At 39.6% G+C, this 26980-nt stretch overlaps 1 protein-coding gene across 4 annotated transcripts in view; it reads right to left on the bottom strand.

The window, feature by feature from the left end:
• The window catches only part of papolg (poly(A) polymerase gamma), a 104248-nt gene that overhangs the window by 58594 nt on the left and 18674 nt on the right, over positions 1–26980 (bottom strand). For all 4 annotated transcript variants that reach the window (XM_039738908.1, XM_039738907.1, XM_039738906.1 and 1 more), the window contains 4 exons: positions 16841–17011; positions 15727–15793; positions 7226–7307; positions 2851–2960 (listed from right to left, as the gene is read on the bottom strand). In XM_039738908.1, coding sequence (XP_039594842.1) covers positions 2851–2960; positions 7226–7307; positions 15727–15793; positions 16841–17011 — 430 coding nt within the window. The remainder of the gene's footprint in view (positions 1–2850; positions 2961–7225; positions 7308–15726; positions 15794–16840; positions 17012–26980) is intronic.

Genomic DNA, 26980 nt, shown 5'->3' on the forward strand with positions numbered 1-26980 from the left:
ATGTGCTTGTATGCATGAACGACAATGTCAAGGCATGCTCCTAATGAGACGATGGATGGTGTCCTGGGGGGCACTCCTCCTAGATCTGGACCAGGGCATCACTGAGCACCTGGACAGTCTGATGTGCAATCTGGTGGGGTCAGATGGACCCAAACAATGTCTAAGAGGTGATCTATTGAATTTAGGTCAGGTGAGCCTGGGGGCCAGTCAATAGTATCAATTCCTTCATCCTCCAGAAACTGCCTGCATTTTCTTGCCACATGAGGCTGGGCATTGTTGTGCAGCAGCAGGAACCCAGGACCCACTGCACCAGCATAGCATCTGACAATGGGTCCAAGGATTTCATCCCGATACCTAAAGGCATTCAAGGTGCCATTGTCTAGCCTGTAGAGGTCTGTGCGTCCCTCCATGGACATGGCTCCCTAGACTAATCACTGACCCACCACCAAAACGGTTATGCGGAATAACGTTACAGGCAGCATAAGACATTCTCATCTGTGAAAAGCACAGGGTGCCAGTGGTGGACCTGCCATTTCTGGTATTCTATGGCAAATGCCAATCGATCTCCACGGTGCTGGGCAGTGAGCACAGGGTGCACTAGAGGACGTAGGGCCCTAAGGCCACTCTCATGAAGTATGCGACCGATTGTCCGGTCACCACCAGTGGCCTGCTGGAGGTCATTTTGTAGAGCTCTGGCAGTGCTCATCCTGTTTCTCCTTGCCCAAAGAAGCAGATATGGGTTCTGCTGTGGAGTTAAGAATCTTCTACAGTCCTGTCCAGCTCTCCTAGAGTAACTGCCTGTCTCCTGGAATCTCCTCCATGCTCTTGAGACTGTGCTGGGGAACACAGCAAACCTTTTGGCAATGCCATCCTGGAGAAACTGGACTACCTGTGCAACCTCTGCAGGGTCCAGGTAATGCCTCATGCTACCAGTAGTGACACTGACCATAGCCAAATGCAAAACTAGTGAAAAAAAGTCAGAAAAGATGGAGGGAAAAATGTTGGTGACCTCCACCAGTTAAACCATTCCAGTTTTGGGGGTCTTTGTTGTTGCCCCTCTAGTGCACCTGTCATTAATTTCATTAACAACAAAACAGATGAAACTGCTTAATAATCCCCACTGCTACTTAAAAATCGACCAGATCAATATCCCAGAAGTTTCATTGACTTGATGCTATACTCTGATTAAAAAAAGTGTTCCATTAATTTTTTTGAGCAGTATACATATTTACACACATATACATCCACACACACACACAGTATTTGAACACATACCATGTTTCGATAACCGGGCACTGCACAGACCTCTGACAGTCTTAGAAGTACTGGATGGTAAAAAGCAGGAAGTTGTGTACCTACTTATACCCATTGGAATTTTATATATTAAAAAAAAAATTCCAACTGGGTTAGCTCCAATCGTATTACCAATGGTTATAAAAGCTAAAAAGACAACAAAATTCAACCTCAGACTTTTTAGCAAGTATTAATTAGAGTTTCCAAAGAAACATAAGGACTTATTACAATGTGCATCATATGGAACAACTTCACTTCTGAATAATGATGCAAACATACCCTCCAAGGCTTTAGCTAGAAGGAGAAAGTGCACCCTTTTTAAATAACACAAGTCCAAGCTAGATTTATTAAAGGCAGGTGCTTGGATTTTATGGGTGAATATATTACATTAAAACGGATGCCAAAGGTTTGAAGTTAACACACCAGAGAGCTTATCTTTGCACGGAGAAAAAGCCTTTGACAGAGTCAAATGGGACTACATATTCACCACACTGCACAAATTTGGGTTATACCAAATGTGTGCATGAATAAAAATCACTTTATACCAGTGGAGAAGCCCAAGTCTATATTATCATGAACCCAAATTACTTTAAACTAGAACATAAGATGCTCTCTATCAACAACATTTATATAGCACATTTTCATACAAATAATGTAGCTCAAAGTGCTATCACCACGGCATCTTGTAATGGCCATTGGTCCACTGGCCATTCACTTTTGAAACACATCAAAGATTATACCCTTTATCACAGGACTCTAAAAGAAAATATATATGCAGTACTTTATTATCCGAGTATTGTGATAAGACCCACAAACATTTCACCAGTAATCCTTAATACACTGAAAGAATGTTAAGACATCTGGACTCAGTCAATTTGAACTCTCTAGTACATAATACTAGACTGGACATTATCCATTTTGCCAGAAAAATTTAAATATCTAGGAGTAAACATCACAAGTAATTACATTTTTCAATAAAAGTTTGCTATTAGCATGGAGCGAAACACCACTGTCAAGATGAACCACCTTCCAAAGCCATATATTTCAGAGCATCCCTATATACATTAATAAATCATTCCTTAAGAAATAAGACTCAATTATAACCTTGTTTGCCTGGAATTTGAGGACAATTTTGCATACAAAAGGTGACTTTACAAAGCCCTAAAGCAGGTGGTGGCATGGCACTACTTAACTTTCAAATTGTATTACTGGGTAGCAAATTTACAAGCTAAAAAGAACTGGAAATCAGCAGAAATGAATTAATTTACACAAGCCTGGTCTGCAATACAAAAAACTCTTGCTGTAGTTTATATTGTATGCCCTGCTTTGTGCCCAGTAAATACTAATTATCTTAAACATACCAATAATCCTGTTGACCATGAATCACTCAAAAATATAGAACCAATGCATACTTCAAGTTAGAGGCTTTTATCTGTTACTCCTTTACACGATAACCACCTTTTTCAACGCCGTCAAACCTACACAATATTTAAATCTTTGGAAAACTTCCGGGACTAAAACACTTGAACAGTATATTAACAAAAAACATACACTTACCCGTAAGTCTTTGATACCTTCATGTTTTCTTAGTTTTTCAAAGAATGTCTGGAAAAAGTCTGATCTTTCTACATGGCGTGGTGCAACACAAAGAGCATCAATATCAGCACCTGTTGACAAATAAAAGTTACTTATTCTTCTAAAAACTTTTCCCATTGCTATCAGCAACAATGGTAATGAACCTTTCACTGTATGTGCCTCTAGGTGTGTGGGACCATTAATAAAAGCAGATTCAGTCAGCTGTGAAGCGGAGCTCGCCTCAACATATGTATGAAAATGGCAAATTTTACTAATGAAAACTGACTGCATTGAACATCTTCTACATAAATGGTTAATATTTAGGATATATTCTGATATGGACTATTTTACACACATTAAATTTATACTTCAGAAAGACGTTTAATTTCATACATTTTTTTTTTTTTTTCGGGAACTCCCACGTTTTAATATGATGCCTAACCTAATATAGCACCTTACCAAAGGCTTTGTGAAAGTCAAATACTGTATCATCATATGCTCCACTTTGATCATATTATTTTGTTGCTTCCTTGTGCATCAAATAACCTTGTTATATACTGTTAAACTCAGTTTTTGGAGAGTAATTAAATGCCTAATGTTGTGCTTCATTTAGTTGATACTGGGGAGAAAAAAAAAGGTTTATTCATAAATAGCCTTTAAAAATTTAGTGTTGCACTCACTACCTTTCAGACATTTGCAGCTCCATTATTACATAAGCAGAATAGCAGCCTTTTATTTTTGATTATATAATTTAGGCACAATGTCAAAACTTTTAGGTCATAAGGGATTAAACAAGTCTAGACCAGTCACATCATTAGCATTTATTTGGCTTGCATAATGAAGTCTTGGTAAGAGTACAATGAAGCATGTATTAGGGCAAAATACTAAGATTTACAGAACAGTGTTACACACATATGGAATAACCTATTAGTCAATGATAACGTGCAAAAATGGTTGGAAAACGTTTCCACAGAAGAATTAATATTGTTAAATTTAATATGCATCCAACATTCCTATATCCTTTTCCACAGTATTACACATTAGTATATCCACGTTAAAATGACACCTTCCACTTGTAATAGAAAATACTGAGAGGAGAAGAGAGAGAGGGAAAAAAAAAAAAAACCTACTACACAGTTCACAAATTCAACTACTAGGTAATGAAAATACATTTGAATACCAGGGTTATACATAAACCTGTACTGAAAAACATCAAAACACACATTAAACTGTACAGTACCAGAAGTTAGTTTTCAAGCACTCAGCCATTCATTAGCACATTTGGAACGCCAAGGGGAAGTCTATGGGATCCCCTGGTGCGGTTGCTTGCTCCTGTTCAGAGAGCTCAGCATGAGCAACCTCACTCCACGAACACTTGCATCCTCTGCAAAGCACCAGCTCTTCCACAATCTTGCTACCATTTACCTTTTCTTGCCATTTAACCTCCCAATCTCCCCCGAAGCTCTTTAATACTAATGTGGGTATAGGTGCAATCCCCAGAGCACCTGCATCTGCCCGCATCTGCATGTGAATGTGCGATCAGCAAAATTCTCATTAAAACTCTGCGGTTGCTTGGCTATGCTACCATGTGTATATAGGTGCCAGTCATAAAATTAGAATATCATGACAAAGTTGATTTATTTCAGTAATTCCATTCAAAAAGTGAAACTTGTATATTAGATTCATTCATTACACACAGACTGATGTATTTCAAATGTTTATTTCTTTTTATTTTGATGATTATAGCTGACAACTAATGAAAGTCCCAAATTCAATATCTCGGAAAATTTGAATATTGTGAAAAGGTTCAATATTGAAGACACCTGGTGCCACACTCTAATCAGCTAATTAACTCAAAACACCTGCAAAAGCCTTTAAATAGTCTCAGTCTAGTTCTGTAGGCTACACAATCATGGGGAAGACTGCTGACTTGACAGTCGTTCAAAAGACGACCATTGACACCTTGCACAAGGAGGGCAAGACACAAAAGGTCATTGCTAAAGAGGCTGGCTGTTCACAGAGCTCTGTGTCCAAGCACATTAATAGAGAGGCGAAGGGAAGGACAAGATGTGGTAGGGAAAAAGTGTACAAGCAATAGGGATGACTGCACCCTGGAGAGGATTGTGAAACAAAACCCATTTAAAACTGTGGGGGAGCTTCACAAAGAGTGGACTGCAGCTGGAGTCAGTGCTTCAAGAACCACCACACACAGACGTATGCAAGACATGGGTTTCAGCTGTCACATTCCTTGTGTCAAGCCACTCGAACTAGAGACAGCGTCAGAAGCGTCTTGCCTGGGCTAAAGACAAAACTGCTGCAGAGTGGTCGAAAGTTATGTTCTCTGATGGAAGTAAATTTTGCATTTCCTTTGGATATCAAGGTACCAGAGTCTGGAGGAAGAGAGGAGAGGCACAGAATCCATGTTGCTCGAGGTCCAGTGTAAAGTTTTCACAGTCAGTGATGGTGTGGGGTGCCATGTCATCTGCTGGTGTTGGTCCATTGTGTTTTCGGAGGTCCAAGGTCAACACAGCCGTCTGCCAGGACGTTTTAGAGCACTTCATGCTTCCTGCTGCTAAAAAACATTATGGAGATGCAGATTTCATTTTCCAACAGGACCTGGCACCTGAACCCAGTGCCAAAACTACCAGTACCTGGTTTAAGGACCATGGTATCCCTGATCTTGATTGGCCAGCAAACTCGCCTGACCTTAACCCCATAGAAAATCTATGGGGTATTGTGAAGAGGAAGATGTAATACGCCAGACCCAACAATTCAGAGGAGCTGAAGGCCACTATCAGAGCAACATGGGCTCTCATAACACCTGAGCAGTGCCACAAACTGATCGACTCCATGCCACGCCGCATTGCTGCAGTAATCTAGGCCCCAACTAAATATTGAGTGCTGTACATGCTCATACTTTTCATGTTCATACCTTTCAGTTGACCAACATTTCTAAAAAATCCTTTTTTTGCATTAGTCTTAATTGATATTCTAATTTTCCGAGATACTGAATTTGGGACTTTCATTAGTTGTCAGTTAGAATCATCAAAATTAAAAGAAATAAACATTTGAAATACATCAGTCTATGTGTAATGAATGAATCTAATATATAAGTTTCACTTTTTGAATGTAATTACTGAAATAAATCAACTTTATCATGATATTTTAATTTTATGACCAGCAGATACATGTATGTACGCAATATCTATATCTATATATAATATATCTCTATATACACATATACACACACACACACACAAAAACAAAACACATTCAGGAGGTGGTAAGAAATGGAGAGCAGTGCGCTAGGAGGCAGACGATCAAGCCCTCTAATCTCACTCCATGAAAGTGATATGCAGATGTTGATACACCAACTATGGCATATGTAATAAATGTTAATGACATTTTCCAAAATTAACTGGACTATTCCATTAACAAATGGCTATAGGAGTTAGGACAGTAGACATGCATTTGGAGATTTAGGTTACGTTTAAATATAATGGGGTGGAGTGCTGGCTCTGAGGCTAGGGATCTGCACTGGCAATCAGAAGGTTGCCAGTTCAAATCCCGTAAATGCCAAAAGTGACTCTACTTCGTTGGGCCCTTGAGCAAGACCCGTAACCTGCAATTGCTCCGCCTTGGGCATGACAATCTGCATCCAGCCCTGCATGTAGGCCATCAAAACTGTAAAATTGTAAAGCAGATTAGATTGCCTTCTTTTTCACACTTGCCCATTTGAAATTTGTCATTTTCATACCATGCGTAGCTGCACCTACCTTTCAAGTCCACCCGTTACTCAATAATAGCTTTTTTGATCATAGAGCCGTTTGGTAAATAAACCAAATAATGGAAAATGCAGCAGGTGGCAAACTGTTCTACACCCTCCTTCATAATTTTTCCCCCGGAAAAAAATGTTTCTTCCCAAAGAAAAAAGTCCATGGCACGCTGATGTGATATTTATTGGTATGTTTAGCTCATTTGAAAGTGTGCACAACCAAAACTTACTGAAAACTGAAACAAAGTAATGAAACATCCCAATTCAAAGCAAACACATGATGAATATGAAAACATCTTAAAATTCACTTAAATTTGGAGGCATCATTTCCAGAAAGGTTTTTTACAATAACTATAAAATGGGGAAGAAAAAAAAAAAAAAAAAAAAAAAAGAGACATGCTGAATAATTTAAATGCACCATTTCATCAACAGAAATAGCAAACTAGATCAGACAAAACCAGGAGAATGAAATTGAAAACTGAAAAAGCCAGCATTGCAAAGACCAATAAGCAGTAACACTCCAACCTGCAAAGCTTACATTTAGAGCAAACTATGCCATTTATCAATAGAAATACATTTTACCTTTTGTATGAACTCCAAGTCTATAGGAACCAAATGTAAAAATTTTCCCTCCAACATTAGCTATAGCTGAAGGTGGTAAGTTCTGTAAAACAAAAACAGTATTAAAATGATTTCTATGTTGTGTCTGTACTGAATTAAACATAAAATGTAACCTGTAATTGCTGTAGTGTGGATTGACTCGGCCAAATAAGCTTTGCAGCGTCTAAGTTATGTACTCAAAATATTAAAACCTACATCAGGCCAGAGCACTCTACACAGAGATGACTGAAACTGTCTCACTGGGACATGAAATGTCATTTAATTGATGAAGACTGTGAAGTAGGATACATTTAGTTAGCCTTTTTGTCAGTAACACTATTCATTAACCCTTTACAATAAAGGTGGTTTATGAGGTGACTATCAGGTCTACCGGATCAAATGACAGGAGAAGTTACCCAGAGGAAAAAACTCTTCTTGCAAGAAAGTTAACAGTTATTCAATACATTCATCCTTCTTAACAAAAGGTGGATTTACTTTCTTAAAAAGGGTACTTCATACCCCAGTCATACATTACTAGAAGGCATCTGTGTTTACATGGAGACTTAACATAACCTTTAGGGGCAAGCAAGTCGGTCTGAATGACACTGAAAAGTTCGCCTGAATATTAGTAGGAAGACAAACCAAACTTGGTGTACGGACAATGCTTAAAACGAGAAGTTACTCATCCCATACAACACTTTTCACATATAAACTAGATCCTGTTCAAGGCCACAGGTGGCTACATGGAACTGCAACCAAAAGTAGATTGTGCTTGTGATCACGGCAACCCTGTCACATGTTCAACACGCCAAAAAGTAAAGAAAGCTCTAATGGAAAGAGGATTTTCATGATACATTTTTATTTACTTATAAAGCAGTTTAAAAACAACATCAAGGCTGACCAAAGTGCTGTACAATAAAACCCAACATATCAGGCACACAATAACCAAAGGGTAAAAGAAACAGAAACACACACAGAAGCTGAAGAAATTCATAATAAAAAGTACACAGATAATTAAACATATCATACTGGGTTAAAGGCCAGGGAGTAAAAGTAGGTTTTTAAATAGGATTTAAAGACAGCAAGTGAAGCAGCCTGCCTAACGTGCAACAACAAATCGCTCCAGAGTTTTGGAGCTGAAACTGAAAAATCCTGATCGTGTCTTAGGAACATGTAAAAGCATCTGGTCTGCTGAACAGAGTTGACAGAGCAAGATGGTACATAAGGGTGCAGCAGTTCCGTCAAATAAAATGGGGCTCAACCATTAAAAGGATTTAAAAACAAATACAAGGATTTTAAAATGGATTCGAAAATGAACTGGAAGCCAGTGAAGGGAAGCCCAAATCGGGGTAATGTGCTCATGCTTGCTTGTACCAGTTAAAAACTGACCAGTGATATTTTGAACCAGCTGTAGGCGAGCAATGGAGGCCTGGCTAATTACAAAAAGAAGTACATTGCAGTAATCTAGACGAGAAGTTATAAAAGCATGTATTACTGTTTCAAGGTTGCATTTAGACAAAACAAGTTTGATTTTTGACAGCCGCCTCAACTGGAAAAAGCAAGATTTTACCACTGTATTCAAATGGCTATCAAGTTTTAAAGTAGAATCCATTTTCACACCTAAAATTTGTGATCATGGATTTCTCAAATTAAGCCACAGTGAAAATGTCGATGCAGGGGGTCCTGCTGGTGCCACTGGGTCTAAATAGCATGATTTCTGTCTTGTTCTCATTAAAATTTAGAAAATGTAATGCCATCCAAATCCTTATGTCAATAAGGCAATCAAGTAGGGGCTGGACACAGCATGGACCAGGGCACTTCAAAGAAAAATAAACCTGACAGTTGTCCACATAAAGATGAAAGGAAATACTGCGTTTCCGGATAATCAACCACCTACTGTAACTTTTTTTTCTTCGGTTACAGTCTTGAATAAAAGTGCACTTGTTTTGTTATACTTGTAAATCAACATTTATATATTGCTTACATTAAAGCCAAATCAAAATGTTATTTATTTGGATTTAGTTACTTACTTCCTACTGCCTACAGTCACAAGTACACTGCAGAGCTTCCTGTGTTTGAGCGACATGGGCATGCGCAAAAAATACACATGTAATGCCACGAAAAGTGTACACAGACATCAGTTCGCAAGCATCGGTATGAGAATGCAGTCAGACTACTTTTTAGGGCACATACACCGTCCAGATGTAAACACTAGCATGGATAGTCTATAGCTGCAGTTGGAAACTGCCGTTGCTGTACTTTGTACGTAAAAGCCAGATCAAATGTTATTTACTTATTTACCTTGGTTGTATATCGTGTCTTTATGTGAAAACAACCGTGTTGATTTTGGAGAGGTAGGGTCGGCTCATGAATGCAACTGAGAGAATGAAACTGAATTTAAAAAAAAAAAAAAACACCCCAACAACCCACAAAGCTAACCTTTACAAGTATCATACGTTTACACTGGCTGTTAGACTGGAATCAAATGTATGTTTTTATTCTAAAATAGTAAGGATAAAAGCAGCTCACTTCTCAAAATGGACTTGTCGGGGATCGAACCAGTGAAGTTTTGATTACCAGTCAACAGTTGATACCGTTGCGCCACCGAAGCAGTTGTAGTAAATGAGTGTCAATATCACACTTTAACGCGTGTTCTTTTTCTGAAGTTATATTTTTGCATAAAAGCGCACTTGTTCTGTTATATTTGTACCTTTTGTGAAAGTGTTTTTGATATTTGGAATTCAGGCATCACACATTATAAACTTCATGTCTACATTTTGTCAATTATTACTAAAACATGAAAAATGTTTCTTTGACGCGTTTACATAGATTGTTGTAGACACGGAACACACATGAAATGCAAGTGTTCCAAATAACGATATACTATTTATAAAAGGTGTGATTTTGATTGACTTCTCGCTTTATACAACTCCAAGCAACTGACACACAGGTAAACGGGCTTGAGCTGAGAAAACTTGATAGACTGTGATAGACTGTCCTTTAAATGTGTTGATAAGCAGCAAGCAAAAGACGCTGACGGAGAGGTGAGAAGCGATTTAAGGTGGGACGAATCTACAAGTTTTCGTAGGCTCTGGTAATTCTAGTGTTAAAGGAGTTTAGTGATTTGCAGACACTCCGTGAGTAAAAGAATCAAAAAAAGCGATGGGTGTGCTTGTGGATGCCACTGCTACACAAGCATTGTACTGTTTATACTTGCGTACATGCTTTATGTAAAGCCGGAGGTTTCCACCAGAAAGTAGAGATATCACAGTGAGAAAATATTCTGCTTCTTTACATGAATTACCTCAAAACATCCATTAAATTCCCAGGACACCAAGCTACAAATACCTCTGTAAAAGGATGGATATTTAATGATTACATCCATCAATTCAGGGACGCGCTCATTCCTGCTAGCATCGCACGCAAGGCAGAAACTATCCCTGAATGGGGCGTCAGCTCATTGCAAGGTAAATACAAGCACACACATACACTAGTGTCATTTTAGCATTGCCAAGTAAACAAGGCCTCGGACGTCACATTCCAACTTGCACACTGTGCAATGATTTTTTGCTGGTACTGCAACTCACACATATGTTGGTTTAATTTCTGAGGAAGTGCACAGAGGACGTGTCAAATGAAAGTTGGGAAGGCATGGCAGCCATGATATATGCTTGTATGCCTTAAGAGTGTGACGTATAAACCGGCCCTAAAAGGATTAAGTTCCTTTTCATGCCCGCTTTTAGGACTCATCGTCTCGACAAGGATCGTGAACCATTGCTCCATGTATATTGCCTTACTCTTTGGATTGCCACAAAGAATCCTGCAAGATTGGAGAAAGGTTGAGAAGAGATTGTGAGAGGAAACGACAGCGTCGTGAAAACGAGACGACAGTGAACGGACAGAAGCAGAAATGCTCCTACACCACCACATAATTACGATTCGGACAGTGATTCCGAGTAGGCCGTTCCTATCGAATCAATATCCAAGGGTTTTCTTTTGTAATTTTATTTCCCTTATAAAAAATCATAATGCTGTGCGACGAAGGGCCCAGTTCACGACTGGCAGCCGCGTTTAAACAGGGAGCTCTTCATAGATAACTTTAACACGCGCAACGTAGTTGGGCGCACATGGCTAGTGCAGAATAAAAAGCCTGTCAGCACCTGTGCACTCACCCAGCAAAGTGGCTCCTGCACGGCTTACAATCTAATGTTTTCTTTTTTACAGATGTACAGCAGTGATATTTTAATACAGGTGACACATTTTTAGAATACCTCCGTTTCAATATTTAATTATACCTCACTGTTTTAGGTAAGGTGACAAATTGGCAAACACAAGACTGACACCAATTGTGCCACACAGCATGTTGGCTTTTTAAAGCAGGGATTTTAAAGCTTTGTAATAAAAGGGGGAAAAAAAAAGGGGGGGAAAAAATCAAATCAGAATTACAAGTTACTTTTCATTTGCTTTAATGAGAAGGCATTAGTATTAAATATAACAGTCAGGGATCTTGGGTTTAAGAGTGGATGGGATGGAATCAGGAGCTCAATAATACTTTCAAGGCACTGGAAAAAGAGTTCAGAAAAACTGCTCAGAGTACACTTGTGGAATCAAGGGGGTGGGGAGAGAAAAAAAAAACAAAACCCAACAACATTGTCGTGAAGGGGTTCAGCTGAACATTTCACTAATAAAGCAAACAAGCTGTAACAGATAAACACCCATTCAAAATGAAATGAATTAAAGAAATAGATGATCATGGAAATGAAGTCCAAAAACAGATCTGCAAAATAATGCTGCTTTGCACAGCATGTCTCAAGTAACTCAATGCCAAAATTAGTGTGGATAAAAACCACCATGCTTTTACAATCAAAAGTCAGCTTTTGCCTTCAAATTAGACCTTTTAAATACATTTTAATTATATTTGAATAGCAACATTCAATCAGACAAACCTAGTCTCTATTGAGGACTTGACTGGATGCGAAGCATTCTCCTTTTATCTGCACTTGGTCTCTTGCCAATTAGCCAAACAAAAGTTTTGAAAACTATATCTGCCAACAATAATGCACTGTTACAAAACCATTATAAAAATGGTTTTGAAAGTCTGTATAATATGTTGTAAACATAAAATTAAATTTCAGATAAATAAAACAAAGCTTCAAAAATTTTTTTTAAAAAGTAAGACAAAAACTGGTATCCCAATTTTTTTTTACCAGAACAGCTCTGATAAATAGCGAGATGTTGAAAAGCAGTAAATTCAGGTAAAGTATTTGCAGTGGTAGGAATAAAGATCAGGAAGGCTAATGAAAATATCTTGACATTTTGCCCACAAAAAATATTACTGCTTGGGAGAAGTGGAAGGGACAATACCCAGGGTGCTCTTAGTCTACACAAAGAAAATTTTAACCTTGAAGTGGGAGATTCTACAAATCAACTCTTGCCAAACTATTTATGTTGAATCTGTAAGTAAAACCCTGGAGGCGCTTGTAGTAATTGCTACAGACTTTAGCCATGTAACGCTGGACAAAACATTACCTGCCTTCTCCCAGTATGTGGATTGTAACACCCGGGGAAATAGGACTATCGACCTACCGTATGCAAATGTCAAAGCAGCATACAGCGCCACTTTGCTGCATGCGCTTGGGAAAGCATAATCAGAACCTGCTTCTACCTCACTACAAACTAAGAGTGAGGGGGCTACGGACAACCACACGCTCATTCAGGAAGTGGTCCCGAGGCAGAGCAGGCTCTGAGAGACTACTTTGGAACTACGGACTGGGATATCCTGCAGGGATCACATAGTTAGAACATTGAGGGGGTTGACGACTGCACTAGTGATTAAATCAACTTCTGTACGGACATTGTAGTTCCAGTAAGAACAGTACAGTGCTATGTTAACAACAAGCTATGGATTACAAGTGACATCAAGGGCCTTTTGAACCAGAAGAAAAGGGCTTTTAAAGGCGGTGATTAACATGAACTCCGAGTCCAGCTCAGGGTGGCGAAGGAGCAGTACAGGAGAAAGCTGGAGCAGAAGTTGCAGAATAACAGCATGAAGGAAGTGGGGGATGGGATGAAGATCACTGGCTGCTTCACAAAGCAGGGTGCCACCACTGAGAGAGACGTGGAGAGAGCAAATCAGATGAACAACTTCAACAGGTTTGACCACACTAACCCACTCTCACCTCTGAGTACTGCATCCTCCAACCATCCTTCTGCCGATACCAGCATAGAAGAGACATCCCCACTCACAATTACAGCAGCGCAGGCGACTTTGTACCAGCAAAGCAGCGGGTCCAGATGGAGTATCGCCACAACTGCTGAAGCATCTTCAACCTGAGCCTGGAACAGGGGAGAGTTCCAAGGCTTTGGAAAACATCTTGTATCACCCCAGTCCCAAAGGTACCACGTCCTAGTGAGCTGAAAGACTTCCAGCCTGTCGCTCGGACATCACACGTGATGAAGACCATGGAGCAGCTGCTGCTTCACCACCTGAGGCCACAGGTCTGCCGCGCCCTCAACCCTCTGCAGTTCGCATACCAGGAGAAGGTGGGAGCAAAGGATGCCATCATCTATATGCTACACCGATCCCTCTCCCACTTGGACACAAGCAGTGGTGCAGTAAGAATTATGTTTTTGGACTTCTCTAGCGCCTTCAACACCATCTAACCTCTGCTCCTTCGGGACAAGCTGACAGAGATAGGAGTAGATTCATACCTGGTGGCATGGATCGGGGACTCTTACAGACAGACCTCAGTATGTGCGTCTCGGGAACTGCAGGTCTGACATTGTGGTCAGCAACACAGGAGTGCCGCAGGGGATTGTACTTTCTCCGATCCTGTTCAGCCTATATACATCAGACTTCTAATGCTCCAACTCTGAGTCCTGCCAGAGTTAGCTGATGACACACTGCTATCGTGGGCTGCATCAGGAGTGGGCAGGAGGAGGAGTATAGAAAGTTAATCAAGGACACCAGCAAGACCAAGGAACTGGTGGTGGATTTTAGGGGGCCCAGGCCCCTCATGGACCCCGTGATCAGAGGAGACAGCGGGCAGAGGGTACAGACCTATAAATACCTGGGATTGCAGCTGGATGATAAATTGGACTGGACTGCCAAATACTGCTGCTCTGTGAAAGATCAGAGCAGACTATACTTCCTTAGAAGGCTGGCGTCCTTCAACATCTGCAATAAGATGCTGCAAATGTTCTACCAGACGGTTGTGGCGAGTGCCCTCTTCTACGCGGTGGTGTGCTGGGGAGGCAGCATAAAAGGATGCCTCACGCCTGGACAAACTGGTGAGGAAGGCAGGCTCTATTGTAAGAATGAAGCTGAACAGTTCAACATCTGTGGCAGAGCGACGGGTGCTGAACAGACTCCTGTCAATCATGGAGAATCCACTGCATCCACTGAACAGTGTCATCTCCAGGCAGAGAAGCAGTTTAAGCGACAGACTGCGGTCACTGTCCTGCTCCACTGACAGGCTGAGGGGATCGTTCCTCCCCCACACTATGCGACTTGACTCTTCAATTCCACCTGGGGGGTTAAATATTACTCAAAAGTTAGTCTGTTTTACCTGTATTTTTATTACTCTTTAATATTTTTTTTTGTATCAGTATGCGGCTGCTGGATTATGTGAATTTTCCCTTGGGGATTAATAAGTATCTATCTAAAGCAGAAATTACTCTAGTATTTTAGTGATTGAAAAATTCAGTATTTTTAATTTAAATTATAAAGTTTGGAATATTACTAAGCCTGAAAAACAAATATTCTGTGGCAATCAACAGGATAAAATGTCATGCTGCAAAATAATGTGAATATTTCAATGCATTCTGCCACTCTATGGCAACTCATCAGTATTTACAAGAGGAGCGGAGCTTTCAACCAAAACACACAATGACATGCAAGTCAAAATCTGTAAAGCCAGCTGTAGAAACAAACTAAACAATTAGTTGAATGAAGTCATAGTGATGACAATGCAAAACTGATACATACGGCACTGTATGAACAAACAGCTATGATGTTCTTGGTGAATTCAGTTGCTTCATCTTCAGTAGGGCAAAACTGAGATCAAGTGAAAGGACAAGAGATGTTGCTTCCCAAGTACTGTTCACATTACTACAACTGTCAATGTTCACGTCAGCAGAAATGTAATGCAGTAGTGTAGAAAAACCTAAAGAGCAGTATAATGTAGCTATGAGAAACTCTCTCTACTGCACTTTTCTACTCTAAAGATACTCAGAACAACTAGTTATTTTAGTGTGCATCAAGGCCATTGCTCATAATGTATTAAACATGTCTTAATATGAAACAGTAATGCATGTGTTCATAACTGTACATATCAAGATACAGTGATGTTTTACAACAAAACAAGAAATCATATTGCTTTTTTCTAACAATATCAATACTGACACAATACCAGATCAAGAAAAAGCCAAAGGAGGATATTCGTCTCTAGGGGAGAGAGAGAGAGAGAAATAAAACACCTTACCTTTGAATCACTAACTTCTGCAATCCATTCTTTAACTAATTCATTCAGTTTTCCTAAAACCACCAACCTATAATGAAATTAAGAAGAAATCAAAAGGTAGTAGTTAAAACACGACAACAAGTTCTGGAAATGAGGGTAGCTGTGTTTAACGGAAAAATTAACTTTTAATAAAGGTCTCCTTCAGTAATTTAAAATGGCAGTCTATGGGACTGAAAAAAGAAAACAAAAAGCCTTAAAAATGCCCAACGATGAAAAGTAATCAATTTCAGGAAAGAGGAGAATAAAAGTAATGTTTATGGAAGAACATGCAAGTTTTTACGTTTCTATTCATAGTGATTGCTGGGTGTTGAATTTTCAAGTAAATAACCAGTATAACTGAAGTCATGGTTCAGGAAGAAGAAAGTAAAGCAGTATTTATTGATGTTTAGCCCAGTACTACATTTCAGCTAAATGGTTTATAAATTAAAAATTCATAAGATGTGAAAAAGAAAGCACTCCACAACTTTGCAAACTAAGCAAAACTCAGTGATAATGTAAAGTAAGTTTGCAACAAGTACAAAGTAATGTGGTCCTGTAGCTAACATTAAAGCTAACCATTTAGTCCTTCCATCTTTGATGGCTTTTTCCAGTATACTTTTTGAAAATTCTGAAATGTATACATCTTCAACTGTATCACAATGTCACTAAATCTAATATTGCAGTCTCAGATTAAAACTTATATATAAAAAAAAAACAAAAAAAAAAAACACAACCCCACACACACCAAAATGTGCTAAATACTAGCAAGTTAGGTTTGTTGACTTTTCTCAATCAATCATTTCCTAACCAGCTTATTTCAGAATTAAACAGAGCTGTTCCTCAACCACAAAGTTCTGCATGCTAGCAGGAAAGAACCTTTAAGACAGAGACAGTCTACTGATAGGCATATTTCCATTGGACCAATTTAAACTTGTCAATTAACCATTGGGTTGGGAGACACAGATGTGAGAAGACAATGAAAATTTCATATAGATTGAGTTTGGGCTAGGATACAAACAGAGGACTTTTAAGCTGAAATTCATATTTTTGTGAAATGGACACGAATTAAAGAAAATACAAAGTTAAAGTTAGTTACCTATGACTTAACTCTTCTTCTTCTTCAAAAACACCAAAAGGTCTCATTGCTTCAATTAATTTTTGTGTATAAAGGTTATCAATCTCTCTTGGAAAAGCCAGGCTGATAGAGGAGGTGATTCCATAATGTTTTTGAGGCTGCTGAAGCTGTCCACCTTGTATAATATTACTGCTGCTTAAAAAGAAGAGGAGCAGGAAGAATTAAGAAAAAAAGAAAAAAAAAAAAAAAGTCTACACAATTTACCTAGAAAAGGTTTTCACTAGGGCTGGGCTACAGGGCTCAAAATGCATATGATACTTTTGGACCAAATGTTGATATACATAGATTTTTTTCTTATCCAATTTTACTCAAAGTCATGCAGTTAAATTGTTCTTATATGTAAATATTTGGACCTTTGATTTACTTTATAATAGTACAAGCATAAACAAAATAAATGCACACAGACACACACACTCTACCTCAAGTAAAGCATATAAACATTAATGCAAGACAGTTTTCGGAGCGTACTTTAGGTAGTGTAGGAGCTTTAACTACTTTAGTAGAAAGAAAAAAAAAACACACACACACACACACACACACACACACACACACACAAGCTTAAAATGTTTCAAGCATTCAAGAGACTTCACAAATTTATAGGAAGAAATACAAGTCTATCAACTGCTTCAGTTGAAGCAGTTTTAAAAATTTGCTGCGACAGTTCACGGCGTTGCACACTGTGCAAAATGTGCTACTCTAGGCATTGAGAATATCTCAGTATGCAATAGTTATTCTGCAGTGTTAAATAAATAAATAAATAAATAAATAAAATCAGTAAGGACTGAAAATGAACTGGTAATTGTAACACACTCACTTTACTTAGAACCAACAAATCCAAACCATAATCCATTAGAAATGTCATAATCCAGGTCCGAAATTTTTGGAGAGCAATATTTAATTCAAATAAATCTAGTGTAAAATCTGCTGTTGCTTCTTGGAAAAGGAATACTTGATAACCGTCACTGCAGTAGTGCCTCCAAGAGACGAAGTGCTGCACTGACATACAGTGAAACCTCAGTTCACGACCAAAAAGTTCGCCAAACTTTTGCCTCTGTTCACAACCACACACTTGGTATACGAACAAGCCAGTTTCCCTTTCGGTTTGTACATGTTCAGCATTTCCTGTGCAGTGAGCGAGCGAGAGAGAGAGCTAGCCAGCCAAGCGCCTGCTGGGGAGGGGGAGACTGCTGCACGTGTTTGCCTGCCTGTGCCGGGGGTTGACGGGAGGGGATGGTTCACGTGCACGTACTGCCTGCCTTCTGCATGGGAGGGGGGGTACAGGGGAGACACTCTCTCTGAGAAGCAGGCAGTACGTGCATGCAAACTATCCCGCCAACTCCACCCCTGGCACAGACATGCAGGGGGAGAGAGAGAGAGAGAGAGAGAGAGAGAGAGAGAGAGAGAGAGAGAGAGAGAGAGAGAGAGAGAGAGAGAGAGAGAGAGAGAGAGATGCCTGCCTGGCTTTTTCATTTACCCTGTTCATTGTTCTCTGTCAGACGTGCACTCTTTGTGCTCTACAGCATTTCGTGTGCTTTTGCAGTTAACTATGGCTTCTAAGCAAGTGAAGAGTGGTGAGAAGAAACTTTTGAAGAAAATTGAAATCGAAGTAAAGAAAGAAATTACAAGAGGTGGAAAAACTGTTTACCAGTTTAGTCATTTACCAATTTGAGAACCCTCGTGCTTTCAAGCAGCATAATGTAAACAAAACCAGACTGTCAGTAATGTGGAGGGAAAACACGAAGGGTTGGGTCACAAGGACTTTCTTTTTGGAATGGCTGCATGAGGCTTTTGCTCCCACCAGCTAAAACACACCAAGAAATCACAAGAGAGAAAACACCTGAAGGAAAAAACTTCATGCCAGAACTCTACTCATGCAAGGTTAGTTTTCTTGGTGGTTTTTGTATTACAGATTTTTCAAAAGTTAATTTTTCAGTTCGTGGCGTAAATTGTTGCAATGTTACTTTACTCAAATGTTTGCTTTTTTTCCCTGTGCTTAAAACTCATTTTAAAAAAGTGTTTACAGCGATCGGGCTGTAAGACTATTAGCATGAACTCCTGCAATGTTTTTTGGTTGCTTGTGGCTGGTTTTTGAAGTTCAGATTTGTTCAAATGTTCCCCTCTGTTCAGAGAGAGAGAGCGCAAGCGAGGGCGTGCTGTTGACAGTGGTGGGACGGGGGTGTGTTCGCTACAGAGAGAGATAAAGCAAACACGTGCTGCCGACGGGGATGTGTGTGTGTGTGTTACAGAGAAAGAGAGCGCGTGAGCCGCTGACAAAGGGGGGGGGTGGGGCACTACAGAGAGAGAAAGCGAGCGGGTGCTGCTGACAGGGAGGGTGTGTGTGCTACAGAGAGAGAGCGTGTGCCACTGACAAGGGGGGCCGACAGTGGGGGTGTGTGCGTGAGAGAAGAAAAAAAAAAAAAAAAGAAGTGCGTGAGTGAGCCTGCTCGTGTAGCTGAGCAGGGAGCCTGGATGTTTTGTGTCAGTGCTATTCAATGTTTTTACATTAGTTTACTATTACACTGCATTCTATGGTGTAATTAACTATATTTGTGCTTAATCTTTACATACAGTTCATATGGTCTGGAACGGATTAATTGTATTTACATACAATCCTATGGGGGAAATTGCTTCGGTTCACGACCAGAGTTTTGGAACGAATTATGGTCGTGAACCGAGGTTCCAATGTACTGTTAAGCATTTTTGCAGACAAATAAAATTAAAGCTGAAATTAAAAACTAAAACTATTAAAGTAGCTGGAAAAACTAAAGGAAATATACTAAAAGTTTTTAGTTTTTGAATGAACATTCTTGCCATTGTTCTTTGGCCCTCTTAACTTTTAACTCTAAAACAGAAAGTACTACACCATGAGCCACCCACATATATTCATCCAGTGAATGGCGGCTGGTGACAGAGGAAGCTGAATAGTCGTGTAAAGCATGTGAAACAAACAGAAAGCAACTTGTTGTATATCAAGATGTACTTCAAAAAGCCAGAAATAAGAATGTGCTGGTCAACAAAACTTTTACTGTATGGACCGGACAGAAAAATCTTGAATGAGTAACGTTTCAGTTTATTTCTCAGGTGTCTGCATTGTGTTGTACATTCACCAGAAACTTAACAGGAGAAATCCTTTCAGAAAATAAAACCGCACTGATTGAGAGCCAGACTAGGTCATCATACAGAATCAGCATATTGTTGCAGACCAATCACTATTTTTTTTTTTTTTTTAAAAAAAAGCAAAAATGTTTAACAAAGCAATACAAACCTTATAAAAATTCCTGGGTTGGCAATGTCGCCACTGAACTACAGGTAGGTAGGCGAACAGAATCTGCCAACTGGTGAAAAACTAAACATACTAATGTGTTTTTGTATTTATTCTTAATGTATTAAATTTTTTTGTTTAAATTCACAGCTCAAAATACCTGCTATTGTGAAAATAATCCAGTAGCAGAATGTTTTAAAATATTTGTCACCCTTTTTTCAATTTTTCTCTCTCTAAAAATAGATAATTGAAATATTTTTTTTTTGTTCTTAACATCAGCCTTAAAATCATACATATTGCATACCAGGGATTTTTCCTGTCATGCATCCAGACCTCCTGGGGTAGGCTCTAGGTTTCCTGCCATCTTGCTCTGGATAAACAGGCGTCACACACGTGCGAGTAGGAGGCAGCTGTAGGGCTTGGTGAAATATGGTAATACATCTGCCCCCACCCGAGGGGGGGTGGGGTGGGGGAACGGGGTTAGGGTCAAATTAGATGATTGACAGGGTGCACAAACACTCTTTCGGAGTTCCTTGCAGACCTTTCCTGGGAAATCCCACCAGGAGCCACTGCCTCGACTTGAGACATGCCACTTCCAGCCCTGAGGACGACACCATTTCCCTCAGATTTCCTATAAAGCCTCACTCCTTTCCCCGGAAATTCAGTTCTGCTTTGGACTCTGTCTTGTAAACTTGACTTGCATTCAAACATTTACTTTTTGCAGCCTGGAAACAAATTTTATGGCTGGCTGCCCCAAACATTTGCCATGTCACGTGTCTCTTATTGTCACACAGGTTTAGATAATGTATATATTGTTCTTAATCTCAGATGCTGTCTGTCATTTTGTGCCCATCCATACTCCCATTAACTACTCTTGCTCTGCTTATTGAGGGGTTACTATTCTTATGCATGGGCTATTCAACTCTCACTGCCCCTAATCTTTACACTAAAAGCTTGTTTTTCTTTGTTTCCCTCAATACAGCTAGGTGGGGTCTACACACTGATTCAAGCCTAATGAGCCCTGTTCTTCCTAAGCACCCATGATTTTCATGATCACACCTGTCACAGCACAATAGAATCTATTTTCTGAATTTTGATATTTCTTCAGGCCTGCAGATGGCAAAATTCTGTCTGTAAATTGTATGTGCCGGAGACGGAATCAAAGATCAATAAGGCTGGTTTAAAAATAAAAAGCCCAGTAAAAGGAGATTTTGAAAGCATTTATTAGCCTATAAGTGCACTGTCTTGGAGCGAGAACCCTCAAACCTTATAATTCGGCAGATTCTGGGCAATAAAAAGGTAAATTGCCATCAATCAGCACAAATTAAAAAAATGATAAATTTGTTCATATTCAGTATCCGTTTTTGATTATGCTTGTTTTTAATCAGACAAACAAAACCACATAGTAAACCATGTAGTGGAGTAAGTGTCCACTAAAATATCTAAATCCATTAAGTCTACAGTTTTGTCTTGATTGCGACACAAAACTAAACTCCATAGTGGCTCTTTAACCATACTATAAATTACTGAAACTAAATAGATAGAAAAGTCTTTGTGAAATAAACCTAAATTAAAACTAAAGACAGACAATGAAGGAAAACTAAAGCTAAACTGAATTTCCAAGTAAATTCAGAAAAACAGAAATAAAAGCTAATAAAAAAAAATAAATAAATAAATAAATAAATTTGTATGTTGCACATTCCAAAATATCAATAAATTTCACCGTTTCTTTTAAACTTGAAGCACTCATACTTGGCTTACTTTTGGTTTCATCATTAATTTCTTTGGTTTTCACTTTAAATGAAGGTTGAAAGGTTTAGTTGCTTCATTGTGATGCAAAATGTTAAACTCTACAAAATGGAAAGGAAAAAAGCAAGAAATATGCTTTTCAAAATATCACAACACAAGCATTTGCAAACAATATGCGACAGGCAAACTGACGCAATACTACCAAAACTATTATTACCAAATGAATGAACCTGCCCCCTCCATAGAACAGTATGTATCCCTACACACTGCCACCTATGCTTGTTGTTCCAGGCAGCACTCCGCTACATGATCCAGGCGTATCCAGGAAATTTCTGCCACATAGGCAATTGAAAAACACTGATATAGGCAGAGATCAAGGACAGCTTGTCAGAGGAGAGGCAGGGAAGGTAAAAAAAAAAAAAAAAGAAAATACTGACATTTATTTTGGGAAACCAGGGAACAAAACAAGCAGAAGATAGACGTACATGAAAATTAAGGCACAGTTAGCTAGTTTTAAAGCTATTACTTCTGCCTGGTTATAAAGTGTGCTGTTTAACTATCTGCAACCTGCGCTGGTGCTTCCGACTGTGGTGTGCTGTATACTATATAAACACAAATTTTATCATATCATATCCATATGCACACACTAGCAAAACACCCGCAATTTGCAGCAACAAAGTACTGGCTTAAAATTTTTCTGAAGAAAATTAAACCTTTTAAACTGAGGGAAAATAAACCAATAATTATTTGTTAAGGATCTATTTGTATATCACATTGTTCGGCTCTCCGGCTGTAATATGACCAAGCTGTGCGCCGAGCTTACTCTAAAGCATGCAACGTACAGTTGGCCATGTGAAAAGTAATCTTGTCTCAAATCTCACAGCTTGGATTGCTGCTGTCATAACCGGTTTGAGTTTCATGGTTTGTTTCAATTACGTTAGTATTTGCAGGACTGATGTGACATTCGGCATCTGTCAAGCATTGTAAGCACACAACCGGTTTCATCGATAACTTCACATTCAGCTTTTGAGAGTTTAAACATTCATAAACATCAAAGTGTCCACTACTCAAATCGTCACCTGTGAATCGAAGATGTTTAAGAGGCATTGGCAGTTGTCGAAAGGTGTAGAATATTTGGCCATTTCGGTACACTTGAAAGGGACAACCGAACAATTCAGCAGCAGCCATCAACTCACATGCAGAACCATAGGTGAAGGGCTTAAGCATTTCACTCTTCTAGTGCTCCTGTGTAGTATAATTATCTCCTATACAGTCATCAATCCACACCTTAAACCTTCCCCAGTCATTCAATACATAAGACACAATGTTCCTCTGGATATCAAGAGTGAGCCGGATATGGCCGTGCAATATGTAACAAAGAGAATGGAAAAGGAAGGTGCCATCTCCGGGCATGGAAACCACTCGGTAAGTGACAGTTCTTTGATCGATGGTGATCACCTCAATAGACATGTTAATGGGGGTACGGTTGGAACGATAATGAATAAGGAAATGCGTACCTGAACAATGTAAAGCAAGTCTAAAATGCCTACACAATAACTATAATTGTAATAAACGAACAATAAAAACAGTGGAGAAGCCGTGGATTAAATAAAAAGGCTGTAGTTATCAGCAGGGAGACGTGAATCCCGTGGCGAAGCAAGGAAGGGAATGTAGAGACTGGAGCAACAGACGGCCTTATATAGGCAGGCGGCCAACAACGCCGCCTCACACGGTGACCGAGCTGCAGGCTATGGACGTATATATGTACATAAGTAGGATTCAGTTAGCGTTGGGAACCCGCACACCAAATTTCTTGAAGATGGGCCCATAAAGTAACAAAGAAAGTTCAATATGGCGGCCGACAGTGGGATCATACCACCAAAATAAGTACGTACATTGGTTTCGGTTAGCGCAGGGAAGCCATCTACCAAATTTCGTGAAGATGGGGCCATAAACAAGAAAGTTCAACATCGTGGACGTTGTCGACGTGTAAAATTTCGAAATTAAACCTGCTTAACTTTTGTAAGTAAGCTGTAAGGAATAAGCCTGCCAAATTTCAGCCGTCTACCTACACGGGAAGTTGGAGAATTAGTGAGTGCTTTGTATGCGCATTACACACACTAATAAAAAGGCAAAGCCCTTACTGACTCATTCACTCACCACTAATTCTCCAACTTATGCAGTACTTCGCTGCTACGAAGCGCGGGGAGGAGCTAGAGAGATATAGATATAGATATAGATAGAGAGATAGAGAGATAGAGAGAGATAGAGAGATAGAGAGATATAGATATATATATATATAGATATAATATAGAGATATAGAGATATATATAGATATGAGAGATAGAGAGAGATTAGAGAGAGATATCTAGATCAACCAGAGAGATGGCAGAGATAGAGAGAGATCAATGCATTTAGAGTGTAGGTCCTGGTAGAGATAGATAGAGATAGATAGATAGATAGATAGATAGATAGATATACACACACATATATGTTCAATTTCTCATTAATGCAATTATCTAATCAACCAATCACATGGCAGTTGCTTCAATGCATTTAGGGGTGTGGTCCTGGTCAAGACAATCTCCTGAACTCCAAACTGAATGTCAGAATGGGAAAGAAAGGTGATTTAAGCAATTTTGAGCGTGGCACGGTTGTGGGTGCCAGATGGGCCGGTCTGAGTATTTCACAATCTGCTCAGTTACTGGGATTTTCACGCACAACCATTTCTAGGGTTTACAAAGAATGGCGTGAAATGGGAAAAACATCCAGTATGCAGCAGTCCTGTGGGCGAAAATGCCTTGTTGATGCTAAAGGGCAGAGGAGAATGGGCCGACTGATTCAAGCTGATAGAAGAGCAACTTTGACTGAAATAACCACTCGTTACAACCGAGGTATGCAGCAAAGCATTTGTGAAGCCACAACACGCACAACCTTGAGGCGGATGGGCTACAACAGCAGAAGACCCCACCGGGTACCACTCATCTCCACTACAAATAGGAAAAAGAGGCTACAATTTGCAGACTGGAAAAATGTTGCCTGGTCTGATGAGTCTCGATTTTTGTTGAGACATTCAAATGGTAGAGTCAGAATTTGGCGTAAACAGAATGAGAACATGGATCCATCATGCCTTGTTACCACTGTGCAGGCTGCTGGTGGTGTAATGGTGTGGGGGATGTTTTCTTGGCACACTTTAGGCCCCTTAGTGCCAATTGGGCATCGTTTAAATGCCACGGGCTACCTGAGCATTGTTTCTGACCATGTCCATACCTTCATGACCACCATGTACCCATCCTCCGATGGCTACTTCTAGCAGGATAATGCACCATGTCACAAAGCTCGAATCATTTCAAATTGGTTTCTTGAACATGACAATGAGTTCACTGTACTAAAATGGCCCCCACAGTCACCAGATCTCAACCCAATAGAGCATCTTTGGGATGTGGTGGAACGGGAGCTTCGTGCCCTGGATGTGCATCCCACAAATCTCCATCAACTGCAAGATGCTATCCTATCAATATGGGCCAACATTTCTAAAGAATGCTTTCAGCACCTTGTTGAAATCAGTGCCACGTAGAATTAAGGCAGTTCTGAAGGCGAAAGGGGGTCAAACACCGTATTAGTATGGTGTTCCTAATAATCCTTTAGGTGAGTGTCTCTCTATTACACACATACACACACTGGTGTGAAAAACTATTTGCCCCTTTCCTGATTTCTTATTCTTTTGCATGTTTGTCACACAAAATGTTTCTGATCAAACATATACATATTCACACACATACACACATATATCTACATATCTAAATATATATACAGTGATCCCTCGCCACATCACGCTTCAACTTTCGCGGCTTCACTCTATCGCAATTTTTTTTCTCATACACGCTTACGTCAGTACACATGCGCTTTCTGAGAACTTTTATCCAAGCCCTACTTTGGCTCCTAAACGTGCTGCTTTTTCTAAGCCTTCTGACAATAAAACGAAGCGCCGGAGGAAGATGCTTACTATCCAGGAGAAGGTGAAACTCTTGGATATGATTAAAGATGGCAATACCCTACACAAGCCTCCTCACGCATATGAAAAGACAGTGCCAGCAAATGCCTATCAAGATGTTCTTCAGCCACGCACCCAGACACCCACTGCCTACTCCTAGTACTTCTTCAAGACAACGCCGCACCTGCTGAAGATACTGCACCACCTCTGAAGACTCTCCTACTGAGGTCGTGCCTTCATAGGTTAGTGGTTGTGTGCAATTAAATGTACAGTACAATAATCTACTAGATAAAAGCGTTCAGGATTGTCCTTCCATCCCGCGAGTGCAAAGCGTAGCGGTATTCTGCTTATTACAGATTTACTACTTGCTTGAGTGCAACAGCGATGTGAGCAGAGTTCTAGTGCGGTCACTGTTCCCTTGCTTTTGTGCGCGATGCTCTGGAAAAATAGACAAAATTATGTCTCTGGAAATAATTCATGTTGATGGAGTACAAATGCCTCACCGCGTAGTAAATATCAGGGGAGATGGTGCTTGCTTATTCTCATCTATAGCTTATTTAGTGCATGAAACTCCGTCTTTAGCGGTATAGATTCGGGCTGACATTGTACGACTTTGGACAGGCACTTGAGGGGATTAAAAAAAAACAAACAAACAAACAAAAAAAAAAAAAACACACAACTTAGGTTTTCGGGAGATGTTATGAATTGGCACTTTGATATTCTCAATCCCTACACTTACATGCCTGATGTACACATATAAAAGTCGGTTGCCTTAAAAGGCGAGTGCGCCTAGTAATATGATATTTGTAACGTCTAATATGTCTTATTTTCTCTTATTTTGATTAATATATTGGGTAATACGAGTGTAATGGTGACTAAAGGGTGTTATTTCATGTCTAGAGGGCTCTAATGTTAAAAAAACTGTGAAAATATTCGATTTATAAATAAAGAATCCTACTTCGCAAAAATTCATTTATCACGGTTGAGTCTGGAACAGATTAACCGTGATAAACGAGGGTTCACTGTATATCTATCGCTCTCTCTCTCAAAGTCCTCACTGATGCATGTTCAGCGGTGACGATTACGAATCTGATTT

This window comes from Polypterus senegalus, chromosome 16 (assembly GCF_016835505.1).
Source record: "Polypterus senegalus isolate Bchr_013 chromosome 16, ASM1683550v1, whole genome shotgun sequence".
Taxonomy (NCBI): Eukaryota; Metazoa; Chordata; class Cladistia; order Polypteriformes; family Polypteridae; genus Polypterus; species Polypterus senegalus.